The 14,318-nt window shown below is 36.5% G+C and overlaps 1 protein-coding gene across 1 annotated transcript; it reads right to left on the minus strand.

Moving 5' to 3' along the window:
• Nucleotides 1-2,087: 2,087 nt before the first annotated feature.
• On the minus strand, nt 2,088-11,267 carry LOC311286709 (tripartite motif-containing protein 16-like). The gene is made up of 6 exons (XM_084402961.1): nt 10,589-11,267; nt 5,406-5,501; nt 5,087-5,320; nt 4,197-4,356; nt 3,727-3,774; nt 2,088-3,499 (listed from the first exon to the last, which is right to left on the minus strand). The coding sequence occupies exons 1-6, from the start codon at nt 11,159-11,161 to the stop codon at nt 2,988-2,990; spliced, it is 1,623 nt and encodes a 540-aa protein (XP_084259087.1). The 5' UTR covers nt 11,162-11,267; the 3' UTR covers nt 2,088-2,987.
• Between the last annotated feature and the right edge of the window lie 3,051 nt (nt 11,268-14,318).

Genomic DNA, 14,318 nt, shown 5'->3' on the forward strand with positions numbered 1-14,318 from the left:
ACTTATGTATGTACTGTCTGTAATAAGTGTAACACTGAACAAAAAAAGGCCTAAATCATTATGATGAATGGAGAAGAAGTGTTTTCCATTCATCATAGTGTTTTACATTGAGCACATCAGTGTTCAGCTGGTTTTTATAAATGTCTATTCATGTGATGGTTTGTGTGTGTCATTTGAAAACAAAATACCATTTTGAGAAGAAATAACATTGTTTTGAATGTAAAGTTTCATTTTGCAGGAGAATTGAGGGGTTTTGCCCATTGTGTGTGTGTTTTTGGATTTGTGTGTAGAGTTCTGAGAATATGAGGCATGCTTTCAGAAAATGTGTGTAAACAATCGAGAAAAACTTTACATTCAAAACAATGTTATTTCTTCTCAAAATGGTATTTTGTTTTCAAATGACACACACAAACCATCATATGAATAGACATTTATAAAAACCAGCTGAACACTGATGTGCTCAATGTAAAACACTATGATGAATAGAAAACACTTCTTCTCCATTCATCATGATGACTTAGGCCTTTTTTTGTTCAGTGTTACACTTACTACAGACAGTACATACATAAGTGTGTTGTAAAATATTTGAGAATATTGTTTTTATACTCAGAACACACAAATACACGGTAACAAATATATTTTATTTTTCCCACAAAAACAATGTACACAGTGTACATCCCAACCAACACAAAGTTGTACATACAGTGGTCTACATACAAAACAACAGAAGAATTTACTGTATACAGTTACAGTAAAAAAAGAAAAATCCAATGTTGGCCTCCATTGCTCCATTGAAGAGCTCACCTGTGGCCTTTTTATGCTAAAGCTTTGATTGCTAATTGTAAAACTGTGTGACGGGTGTTTGCCCATGTGATGAGTCAGTGTGCATATTTGAATGGCAGTGTGTTCCTTGTGAAAATGTGTGTAAACAATCGAGAAAAACTGTAAAACCATATATAATATGCCTGTTAAAAATTGTATTAGATATCTCTGTGTTTTTGTTTGTAAGAATGTTATAGAGCGCCAACGACTTAACTTCTCCCCCAAAATGAACAAATCTAAAACTATATTGAACCTATGGCTTCAAAGAGACTTATCAATCTTAGGTAGGGTCCTTCTGACTAAAGCTGAAGGAGTTTCTAGATTTGTGTATCCAGCACTCTCCCTTAATGTCTGTGATTCTACATGTAAAGAAATCAATGATATGTTTGTAAAATTTGTATGGAAGAATAAGCACCATCATTTGAGAAAAGCTTTGCTTTCTGGTCCTAAAGCTAAAGGTGGTTTTGATCTATTAGACTTGATTTAAATTATACATTTAAAGTTAAATGGTTAAAGGAATGCTTAAAAGCTCCAGATTCATTATGGAATTTTATTCCTCATAATATATTCAAGAAGGTTGGAGGTCTCAAGTTCTTACTGTCTTGTAATTACAGTATTTCTAAATGACCAGTTAAGATGTCGGAATTTCATCAACAAGCTCTGTTAGCCTGGAAGCTTTGTTATTCACATAACTTTTCACCACATAAATCTATCATTTGGAACAATGAGTGTATTATTAAAAGGAACAAATTATTGTATTTACAAAACTGGATAGATCAAAATATCATTTATTTAAAAGACTTATTTAGCCCTAATGGTCAACTTCTTAGCTATGAAGACTTTCTTACACAGAAAACTTTCCCTGTAAAATGTAAAGAATTTAGCTCAGTAATTAACTCTATTCCCAGTGGAATATTAGAATTAATGAAAAGCTATGTAGAGCAAAATGTACAACGCACTACTCCTAACATTCTTTACATAAACGGTATTGACATTCTAAGCAAAAAATGTACTAATAAACATATCAGAGAATGTTTCTACAATGCCAAAAAAATAATACCTAGAGGGAAATTTTTTTGGAATGCTATTTTTATGAATATTAATTGGCAGAAGGCATGGCTTGTTCCTTTTAAATTTTGTGTCACAAATAAAATTAGAAAATTACATCTAAAAATACTACATAACATATACCCATCTAAGATGTACATTTCAAGATTTCTTGATATTGAAAACAAATGTACTTTTTGTAAAAATGAACTTGAAAATGTAACCCATTTGTTTTATGGTTGTTCATACAGTATTACATTTTGGAAAGAACTTGAGAATTATATATTATGTAAAACAAAACACAAAATCAACATTGAGGGGAAGAACATTATCACTTATTTTGAATACAAAGAAAAGAAACTATATACTATAGTGAACCTTTACATTTTGTTAGGCAAGTTTCATATCCATAAATGTAAATTCCAGAATTCTTCACCATCATTTAAGTTGTTTTTGATAGAGGTGGATTTTTATTTTAAGTCTCTTAAATTAATTACAAACAAGAAATGCATATCAGTAAAGAACATTCATTCAGAAATGTTTAATGGATAATATGTCACTAGAACTATTTTGTCATGGGATACAAATCTGTCACAAATCTGTTTGTTTTTTCAACCTTTAACGTATTGTATTGTTATTATTATAACGAATGTGAACTGGAAAGACTGAAATGTTGTCGTTCAACAGCTACTGCCTGCAGCCTTTGGTTTCGCCCTAGTGGACATTTCTTGAATTACAATTTATTTTTCTCCAGTTAACCAACAAAACAACAATTAGCTCACATACCATTTTGTGTAGTATTGCATAAATCATATTGATATTTTTAACCACACTACAAAAGCAATGAAAAAATATTCACAGTTTGGCATAGACTTCTGTTTCACTGAATGTGTGAAGAGTTTTGAAGATGAGGCTTCAGTATCGACCGATGCTTGTTAGCAATTAAAAACAAAACAAAAAAACTAATGCACACATTTATTTTAATGTGTTATTTCAGTAGTAGAAGTTCAGCTATATTTATGAAAATTAAAATAAGAGTCCCTGTAACATCTCACTGTTACTGATTTATCAGCTCAAAGCATTATGGGTAAAATCTCTGTACAGTCTATTCTGAAACATCAACACAGTTTCACTGATGATTCAGACCAAACAGTAAACCCAGGATAGAGCGGCTGAGTGAATGTGGTCTGGACTGTGTGGATGAGGCTCATTGTGTCAGAGACGCTGTAGAAGGACAGAGTTCCTGCACTGTGATCCACATACACTCCTATTCTTCTGCTGATGGACTTTACAGGGAGAGAAGTCTCTATGTTATTGTGCCAGAATGAGTATCTGGAGGAAGAGCAGAACAAACTCCAGGACTGACCATTACGTCCAAATCCACAACCCCCTCCCTTCCTGCTGATGCTCTTATATGACACTGATATATACACATCACCACTCCACTCAATCTCCCAGTAACAGCGTCCACACACACTCTCTCTACACAACACCTGCCACCACTGATCAAATCTGTCTGGATGATCAGGATACGACTGTTGTGTGTTAGTGCCAGTAATCACTCTGTTCCTCTCAGACAGACTGAGGAGTTTATTCACTGTGTTCAGATCCAGAGTCAGCTGATGGGAATCTGATGGAGAGAAAACACATCAGAATCAGGAATTATGAATCTGTCTGATCTTTTAATGTATCTGAACAATGTATCATCAGTGTCTCAGTGCAGCTGATCAGATATCCTGTGCAAATCATCATTTACATGATCAATTATAAAACTCTTCTATCATGTTTATTTCTCCTTCTACAGGAAGAACATGAACACATTCAGTGAGTTTTTCTGCTTGTTTCTCAGTGACTTACATTGTAGGAAGTCGTTCCTGGTCTTGGGATTCATGTTGGTGAATGTGACTGTGGAAATAAACAGACATGAACAGTGTGAAGAGAAATGACAAGATAAAATACATCCATTTCTAAGACGTTTCTAATCTGATATTAGATGATGCAGGACTCATTTCTGAGAACAGAAGAATCTCCAGATGCCTCATATATAAAACACACGTATCGGATTCAATCCTAAATTTCAATGGATTTCAATTTCAACATAAACATAAGTATTTATTACTTCTAAACCATCAAGGGATGTTTGTGGCTGTTCTGTAGAGTTGATGCACTTGAATTAAAGATGAACTGTGATTTATAAAGTGGGATGCGTTTAGGACAATTATTTGTGCGCATGTTTTATAAATCATAGGAACATTTCAGAAACTGTTGTACGTTCATATTTCGGATCATTCTCCACACGTCTGTATAAACGAGGCGCAGGACTTTACCTCTATCAGAGATCTTCTTGAGCTCCTCTTTGCAGAAATCCTCCAGTTTGTCTCTCAGCTGACGGACAGATTCTCTCACGCCATCAAAAGAGGAGAGAGAACTGAAGGAAACGTCGGGTTCGTCTGTAGATTCAGGAGGTGCTGAGAGAGACTGGAAACTCTACAGAAAACAGAAATCAAAACTCATCATCTCCACACTTCAGCCAATAACCTGCACTATATCAGATCTGAGCGGCTCTTGTTGACTTCACTTCTCTTCAGTGACTCGCTTCAATCCAGCACTTTCACACAATCAGCACATTCTTCTCATATTCATCATTTAATGCTACAAACTCTAGTATTTCACACTTACACTCCTTGTGAAAAAGAAAGAACCGTACTTGTAACAGAAATAATATACTTTAAAATATATACGTGCAGATTGGCTGTAATGTTTTCAGAAACTTAAATGTTATTTGCAGTTAAAGGAGCTGTATGTAAGAAATGTATTTCAATTAATCATAAAATGGCCCTGATATGTCACTAGACATTAAGAAATAATGTTCATTTCAAATACTTATATCACTGACAGCAGTAGTCCGGCCAGGATATTGTCATTTAAAAGTGAAGTTGCAGCCCTAAACTGATGTTGATGTTGTCATGTTGTGTTTTGGCCTGAAGCGCCACCCTCCACCTATCTACCAATCACGAAGTCAGTAGTGTTTCGGCATCCGGGTTGCCAGCTCTGCTCTAGTTACCACAAACATTCGTGCTGGATCATAGCAATTAGCTGAGCTTTAGAGTGTTTTTTTGCCCTGCTTAAGTTAGTCTCATTCTGCTCTCATGAAATGTTTCTCTGTGAGTCTCTTGCTCAAGTCCACTATGATCCAGTTCTTCTAGATCTCTGTTACCTGCAGGAACTGGATGTGATGGTGTGTGTGTGAAAGCTGCTCCAGCTCAGCGTCTCTCCTCCTCAGATCATTGATCTCCTGCTCCAGTCGCTCCAGTCGTCCTTCAGCTCGACTCACTGCAGTCTTTTCCTGATCTCTGATCCGCTGTGTCGCCTCAGAGCGGCTTCTCTCAATGGAGCGGATGATCTCAGTGAAGATCTTCTCACTGTCCTCCACTGCTGTGTGTGCAGAGCGCTGTTACACACACATCACAATCACACAGTGAGTTCAGTGAGTCCAAACTGAGACGTCTCACACTTCTCTTCTTCTCCAGACTCACCTTATGAGACTCCACAGCCTCTCTCAGCTGATGAAGATCTTTCTGTCTCTGCTGGATTCTCTGACGGATCTTCATCTGCGTCTCCTTCAGCTGTTTCTGGAGGACAAACCAATAACAGGGAATGACACATAAAACTACTGTCACACAATAAGGGTTAAAGATCTAGCATGGCAAGTTTATACTGTAGGTTCAAACCACAGATCAGTGAAGTTTGATGTTATTGACATCATCTTTGATTTGTGCTCTGCGTATATGAGTTGATCAATGATTTGATTTGTGAATCAAAATTGGTCCTTAAAAAAAAAAAAAACTTTTAAAAACAGCAACAAAAAAAGTATATGTAAATTAAAGCTGCAAGCAGCGATGAAAGCGTCACTCGGTGGCTTTAGGAAGACAGAGCATGGTTGGGCAATGTGCATTTAAGGAGATATACACTCTAAAAAGAGATGTGTTAAAAAACAACACACATCATGTGTTGATGGTATTTGACACGTTGTGTATATTTTAACACACAATGGGCCCTATTTTAACGATCTGAAACGCAAGTGTCAAAGCGCAAAGCGCAAGTAACTTTGTGGGCGGGTCTCGGCGCTGTTGCTATTTTCCCGGCGGGATAAATGACTCTTGCGCCCGACGCAAATCTAAAAGGGGTTGGTCTGAAGTAGCTTCATTATTCATAGGTGTGGTTTGGGCGTAACGTGAAATAAACCAATCAGAGCGACATCTCACATTCCCTTTAAGAGCAGGCGCGCTTTTTCTAAGCGGATTCCTATTATAACGGCGGATTTGCCAGGCGCGCGCCAGGAGCGGTTCACAGCCGAGGAGACCGACGTCCTCGTCACGGCCGTAAAACACAGAGAAGTAACATTGGGGATGGAGAAACAAACACACCCAAATTAGCTTCGGTTAAACAGGCGTATGATAATTTGGGCGTATGATTAAATGTGTAAGCTAGATTTATGCCTATTTTATTTTCACATCTTCATGGACACAACAATGATTTCCCTCGTGTATTAATATGAATAAATGAATGAAATCTTTATTTCGAACAATTAAAAAATAAATTAAACCAAAGACAGCAACACATTAAATATCCATCAATAAAATAAAACAAAATCAAGAAAAACAAAACCTTTTTTTTTTTTTTTTGCATAATAATCACACTGTTCGTAAAGGGATACGTAGAAGCCCTAGGCTTATCAAGACCTACAAGACCTAATATTTTTCCTAGTAATAATGTATGATTTGCAAAAATGAAAACGGCTGCTTCTGTGTAGATGAGAGCATCAAATTGTAATGCGCGTTGTGCACACGCTACATTGATTATGGCCAAGCATGCGCCCTTAAAGGGATAGTTCACTTTGAAATAAATTTTTGATATGTTTTAGCTTACCTCAAGGGCATCCAAGATGTAGGTGTCTTTGTTTCCGCAGTAGTTTCAATTTTGATATTTTTAGGTCAAACCGTTCTTGTCTGTCAGTCATATAATGCAGGTCTGTGGTCACTGTCTCAAACCACAAGCACAGAGTCCAAATTAAAACAATTCCCCATCGTCCAAATGAAACAATTCCCCATCATAAGTACACATTGATGGCCTAAGACACGAAACGAGCGGTTTGTGTGAGAAAACGAACAGTATTTATATAGTTTTTAGCTCTTGAAAACAGCACACGTCCAAATGGTCTGACGGCGCGGGCGAGTATAGATATATACATAGATGTCGCCTTGGCTACTGCAGTTCATTGGAACGAAACCGTAGCAAAGCGACATCTAGTGTATATATCTATGCGGGTATAGATGTATACACTAGATGTCGCCTTCGCTACTGCAGTTCATTGGAACGAAACCGTAGCCAAGGCGACATCTATGTATACATCTATACTCGCCCGCGCCGTCAGACCATTTGGACGTGTGCTGTTTTCAAGAGCTAAAAACTATATAAATACTGTTCGTTTTCTCACACAAACCGCTCGTTTCGTGTCTTAGGCCATCAATGTGTACTTATGATGGGGAATTGTTTCATTTGGACGATGGGGAATTGTTTTAATTTGGACTCTGTGCTTGAGTTTTGAGACAGTGACCACAGACCTGCATTATATGACTGACAGACAAGAACGGTTTGACCTAAAAATATCAAAATTGAAACTACTGCGGAAACAAAGACACCTACATCTTGGATGCCCTTGAGGTAAGCTAAAACATATCAAAAATTTATTTCAAAGTGAACTATCCCTTTAAAATAGCATGAATAACATGCCCAACGCGCCACTGACTTTAGACTAGGTTTTTCCTGGTCACTGGCGGAATTGTTTTCTAAACCTGCAAAATAGCATGAGGGAACGTTTGCGCCGGAACACGCCTCCTCTTTGCGCTGAACCGCCCCGGGGAGCGCAAGTGTATTTGCTAGTTAACCGACGTGCTTCTGTGGAGGGAAAAGTCCGCTTTGCGCGGGTGCAAAATAGGAATGATACATGCGTCAGTGTACAAAGTCAATTGCGCTGGGTGCAAGATAGGGCCCAATGTGTGTTAAAATGTAACTCTAGAATAGCACTGGGTGGAGAAGAGTTTGTGTTTATGAAAAAATTATAGGTATATTTTATATAGTATCCCATAAAATGCTCTAAAATAAATAAAGCAATACATTCAAATAAATAAATAAAATCTTAATTCATGAAAACTTAAAGATTAACGGGTGTTTTTTGGCAGCCAATCACATCATGCCTCTTTTTCAATGTCTTTTTCAAATGCTGCTTTCTCTTGTTATTAATAACCAGATTGACTTTATTTCTGTCAGACGCTACAGAAGCTCTTATTGAGAATTAACAGGTTTTGGTGTTGACGATTCATTGAATGTTTCATTTAAAGTCACCAGAATCGTGATTAGTGTCAGCTTTATTTGGGCTCTTGACCCTTGACTCTTCAACATTAGTTTTCTCTGATTGCTGTAAATGTGGATTTATTTTAACACATTTGAAACAACAGAAATAATCAAGAGAAAAAAATATGCACAGATGATAAAATTATCATCATGAACATGTAAGATTGTTAAGTTCATCAATAGTTTAATATTTGAAAGATGAAGTATTATTAAAGATAATTTTTTAAAAGATTAGCATATTGCAATTAACTTAAAATTAGAATTTTTTAATACACAGTTCGTACAAAACCTTACAGACTATGGTTTCAAACAGACCTCAAGAATCAGCAAATGAATCTCAACAACGGTGACAAACATAAAGCTTCATGCCGCAATGCATGCTGGGTGCCACCATAGTACAAATCTCATCCATGACTCCCAGCATGAAGCTTTTCCTTTGTCACCATTGTTGAGATTCATACGCTGATTCTTGAGGTCTGTGTTTGACTAGTTTCTGCTGCAGATTCAAATTTTCAGAAAACATTTTTTTATTTTTTATTCTGCACTGCTGGACAGAATGATGTAGTGTCACAAGATTGTTATAACTAACAGCACATAAATAAAATAAATGCAAACCATCCATACACTCATAAACTTGATCAGATCAGCACTTGCTGATTATAACATCATCAAAAAACATCTGATCATATTTTCTCTCACCATAACAAATGTATTTTATTAAAATACAGTTAAAACAGCCAGAGAAAAACTAAAAGAAGATTAAAGGTTCAAGAGCTCAAATAAAGGAGCCATTAATCACGATTCTGGTGACTTCAAATAAAACATTCAATGAAACATCAACATCTAACACTCAGCTAATTCTCAATAAGAGCTTGTCTATGTAGATTCATGATGTCTAAACCATCCAAATGTTCAAACAAACTCTTTATTAAACGTCACTGGACTCCATAAACACCAGTTAACAATACGTTTCAGTGTTCATCCAAACACTCAGTTGTAAAAACACAGGAAGTAACTCTGGCAAATACACACCGACTACAGTCACATGTGACACATATCTGACACAAGTTGTGTAACTATAACACATTAGTGTGTAAAAGATTTCAACACACTTCTGTGTAAGAGGAATAACACATTAGTTGTGTTAAAGGTAATACAAAATGTGTAGTCCTTATAAACACAGAGATGTGTTAAGAATCGACACAGGTTGTGTGTTAAATTTGACACAACATGTGTTGTCCCTGAGCACACACACTACATGTGTTAAAATCTACACAACATGTGTTGTCCTTGAGCACACACACTACATGTGTTAAAATCTACACAACATGTGTTGTCCTTGAGCACACACACTACATGTGTTAAAATCTACACAACATGTGTTGTCCCTGAGCACACACACAACATGTGTTAAAATCTACACAACATGTGTTGTCCTTGAGCACACACACTACATGTGTTAAAATCTACACAACATGTGTAATTTTTAACATCTCTTTTTACAGGTTGTGTTGTTTTCAACTCATCATTTTGAGCGCCGACACTCACCATCACTGTGAATGGTATGCAGTGTTTGCTATGTTCTCAAACTAACAGGCCAGTGTAAATACAAGTTATTTATATACAATATTTTGTCAGTTGCTACATTTTAATTAAATTCAAAGTGCAAACTCTGTTAACTGTTATCTCTTCATGAACTTTTGTCAAGAGCAGCATTATCAATTAGGGGTTGAAGTGTGAATAACTGATTAATGTCCAGTACAGTGAGTCTGTCCAGTCATTGAGCTTGAAACATTGTCTTGTACTTTGTGTGCACATGCATTCTGTACTCGACTATTGATTAAACAGTTAATATTTTAGCATCTGGCCCTTTCGCTTTATTTTTTAATTTAACACAATTTGTGTGTTAAAATGACTTACACAGTGAATGAGTTAAAATTAACACAAAACTAGTAGTCCTGGAGCTCACCCACGGATGTGTCAAAATTTAACACAGGTTGTGTCATTTTTAACACATTCTTTCTAAGAGTGTATATAGTAAGAGTATGTCAAAGTCAGTTACAAAATGTTTTGTATAATGGTGATAATAGCATGCTTCAAGACTCAGCTAAGTGTTGCTAGCATGTTTAGTATGTTTCTAGCATGCTTAGTACACAATAATTATGTGGTTAGTACTGCATTACTGTGTTAACCATGCCAGTTTCTGTTGCCAGTAGGTGGGGCTATGTCTATATACCTTTCATATCTGCATATATATTCATATATATTTCATATCACTGCTTGATCAATCCCTCTCAGTTCATACCTGTTTCTCTGTCCTCTGTGCTGCAGTCGATACCGTTTTGTGGTTTTTATGTTCATACTCTTTACACCGCACACAAATGCATTCTTGATCAGTGACACAGAACATTTCTAGCTCTTTATCATGTTTACGGCAGATCATGTCCTGCAGTCGTCCAGTGGCATCAATCACTTTGTGTGGTTTACGAGAGTGATATTCCTCATGACGGTCTAAATGAGTTTGACAGTAAGATTCCTGACACACCAGACAGGACTTGACGGCTTTGTATTTTCTTCCAGTACAGACGTCACACTCCACGTCTCCAGATCCAGCGTAACAGTCAGCAGGAAGTTTAGTCTTCTTCAGTTTCTCCACCAGTTCAGCCAGAATGGTGTGTTTAGCTAAAGCAGGTCTTGGACTGAAGGTCTGTCTGCACTGAGGGCAGCTGTAGACTCTCTTCTCATCCTCCTGATCCCAGCAGTCTGTAATACAGATCTTACAGTAACTGTGTCCACAGGGAATGGCCACTGGTTCCTTCAGGAGATCCAGACACACTGGACACGTGAACTCATCCTGAGAAATTCTGGCTTCTGCCATTTTACTGCATGAATCCAGAGAGACACAAACACACAACAGCTCAACAACACTTCAGTTTCTGTTTCTCTGAACTGAGGAGTTGAAATAGTTTCCTGGTTCTGTGTTTGAGTGACGTGTGTAAAATAGGCGTGTCTGTAAAGCAGCTTCCTCATTCACACACACACACTTTACTGCTGTGTTTACTGTATGTGTCCTTCAAGTGGAGTCAGAAATATCATAATTACAAGTCTCGAGCTCATGTATGACAGAGTAATGTTTACTTGATGAATAACATCAAGTCAAACTAGTATTGAGGAGCAGGTCAGAAGCTAGAAGCAAGTCATTTAATTATAACAAGCGAGTTTCGTTTTATTTTAATTTCATTTGATGATTGATGTTTCTAGTGTGCAACAGAAATGACAGCTTCTTTCAGTCGGGCAACATGGTGGTGGCACGGACATGGAGAAGGTTTATAGGTTCAACAGCATTACAGTTTTTTACGATTGCTATGACAGATTTTTCAATACTTTTAACAATTTTCCAAAACTCTTAAAGGGATAGTTCACTTTGAAATTAATTTTTTATATGTTTTAGCTTACCTCAAGGGCATCCAAGATGTAGGTGTCTTTGTTTCCGCAGTAGTTTCAATTTTGATATTTTTAGGTCAAACCGTTCTTGTCTGTCAGTCATATAATGCATGTCGATGGTCACTGGCTCAAAACACAAGCACAGAGTCCAAATTAAAACAATTCCCCATCGTCCAAATGAAACAATTCCCCATCATAAGTACACATTGATGGCCTAAGACACGAAACGAGCGGTTTGTGTGAGAAAACGAACAGTATTTATATCGTTTTTACCTCTTATACACAGCCACGTCCAAGTGATCTGATCTGACGTGTACGCAGACTGGTGCATAGATATATACACTAGATGTTGCCTTAAAGACATTCGTTCCAATGAACTGCTGTAGACAAGGCGACATCTAGTGTATATATCTATGCACCAGTCTGCGTACACGTCAGATCAGATCACTTGGACGTGGCTGTGTATAAGAGGTAAAAACGATATAAATACTGTTCGTTTTCTCACACAAACCGCTCGTTTCGTGTCTTAGGCCATCAATGTGTACTTATGATGGGGAATTGTTTCATTTGGACGATGGGGAATTGTTTTAATTTGGACTCTGTGCTTGTGTTTTGAGCCAGTGACCATCGACATGCATTATATGACTGACAGACAAGAACGGTTTGACCTAAAAATATCAAAATTGAAACTACTGCGGAAACAAAGACACCTACATCTTGGATGCCCTTGAGGTAAGCTAAAACATATAAAAAATAAATTTCAAAGTGAACTATCCCTTTAACACAGTTAGCAGTAAATCCATCTGTGTAAGCTATACTTTTAACACATTTCTTGTTGCTTTAACACAAAATGCATACAATTAACACAAATTTAAAATACTTGAACTTCTTTTACACACAAGCTCAAAAAACGATGAGGAAATAATTTATTTCTTCTAGAGTTCATGTTTTTATCCCTTGTGACCCAATATCTGAAACCTCAGGAAGTTCATCTTCATCCCTCATCTTCTGCATCACAATTTTCCTCACATTTTGAACACTATTTTCTCCACTACTAATGTAATTTTCTACATCTTCACTCCTTACATTGTTCACAACCACTCAAAACCACACTATCCTCAATCTGTTCATTTTGTAATGAACCCTGTGTTTGATTATTTCATCTGAAAGGTACTTTTGATGGTATAAAAACGGTAACACTTTAGAATACTGTTCCTTCATTAATGAATAACTACACAGGAACAAATGAGTAATGCACTATTAACATTCTAGTAACTACTATTAACTAACAAGAAACTCTGATTAATGAATTAGTAAGTCACTGATTCTTGAGATAAGGGACAAAAGTACTTTTGAAAAGTGACAAACAAAAAATCGATACTACATTAATTTGAATTGGATATCTTCATAAACACGGGTCTCATCTTTCATACCATGAAAAGGAACAGGTTTTTTATTTAACCACTTTTTATAAAAACACTTAGTAACTTGACATTTGTCAACTCTCTGACACATGAAAATATGTTTTTTTTGTGTGTGTGTGTGTGTGTGTGTGTGTGTGTGTGTTTGATCCGTTCAACAACACTGTAAAATCTTTAAGTGTGTAGAAATGGTGTGCCTTAGCAAGGTTAACTGATAAATTGCATTGTATACACTTTTAATCTTATTTTAGAAATTAGCCATTTTAAATTACCTTCATTTCGTTTACTAATGTTTTCATTTTTAATATATACAATCAGTGGTTTTGTGCACACAAGACACTGATGCATGTAGACAAGTTGGTGTTTTAATGTATGAACTCAATTGAACAAAAGAAACAAATTGTTTTATAAAAATGAAAAACCTCCATCTTACGGTATTGACACACAACTAACGGTGTTGACACACAATTGACAAACTAATCGAGAATCAAACTGATTAAAGATATTTACCTAGTTTTGACATGGCAAAGGGAGAGAGTATCAAACTTCAAACAAAGAGTACCTGGTGACAGGATCTTTAAGGCACACATGAAAATGTCAAAATGTTCCTGGTATCAAAAGAAAAAAGCAAATGTATCTGGAGGTCCTCTATTGGTCATCTATATTTGAACTAAACTGTAAATCTAACAACTGATTTGCAAGAGGACACATTAGGCTGAGAACTAACTAAGAAAGTTATGTAATAGTGTTAATAGTGTACAAATGTTGAAGTGTAACAGGATCCAGAATTCTCCTCATGTATTTCCTGACTCCTTCCAAAGGCTCACTATAAAAATGAAAAGTGAACAATCAGACTCATAATGTCAGTGTTTCTGTAAATCTAAATTGGTTGAAATGTCTGTTGTAATTCCAGCTCTACTTTAACACAGGGGTTCAGACAGGTAATTCATCTTTTGTTCTACAGGGCCTCAGGCAGGTCATTTCTATCATTTGCTTCAATTTCTCTCAACAAGTAAGTAAATATATAGAGAGAGTTTTATCTGTCATTACTGCCTTCAGTGTAGAGCCAAGCATTAGATATTTATATAATAGTTTGTCTAACCTGTGGGACTTGGGCATTGGACAAGAGGTGTTGAACATGCCTACGCTCTATGAAGTCCATAACATCAG

Source organism: Rutilus rutilus (genome assembly GCF_951802725.1).
Source record: "Rutilus rutilus genome assembly, chromosome: 1".
In the NCBI taxonomy this organism is placed as follows: domain Eukaryota; kingdom Metazoa; phylum Chordata; class Actinopteri; order Cypriniformes; family Leuciscidae; genus Rutilus; species Rutilus rutilus.

What these genes read in the sequence shown, in the direction of transcription:
- LOC311286709 (XM_084402961.1), bottom strand. Translation starts at nt 11,161, where the DNA reads ATGGCAGAAGCCAGAATTTCTCAGGATGAGTTCACGTGTCCAGTGTGT. An exon ending in AGGCTGTGGAGTCTCATAAG is followed by an intron (nt 5,321 to 5,405) that starts GTGAGTCTGGAG and finishes TGTGTGTAACAG; the next exon opens with CGCTCTGCACACACAGCAGT. An exon ending in CAGGAACGACTTCCTACAAT is followed by an intron (nt 3,500 to 3,726) that starts GTAAGTCACTGA and finishes TCTCTCCATCAG; the next exon opens with ATTCCCATCAGCTGACTCTG.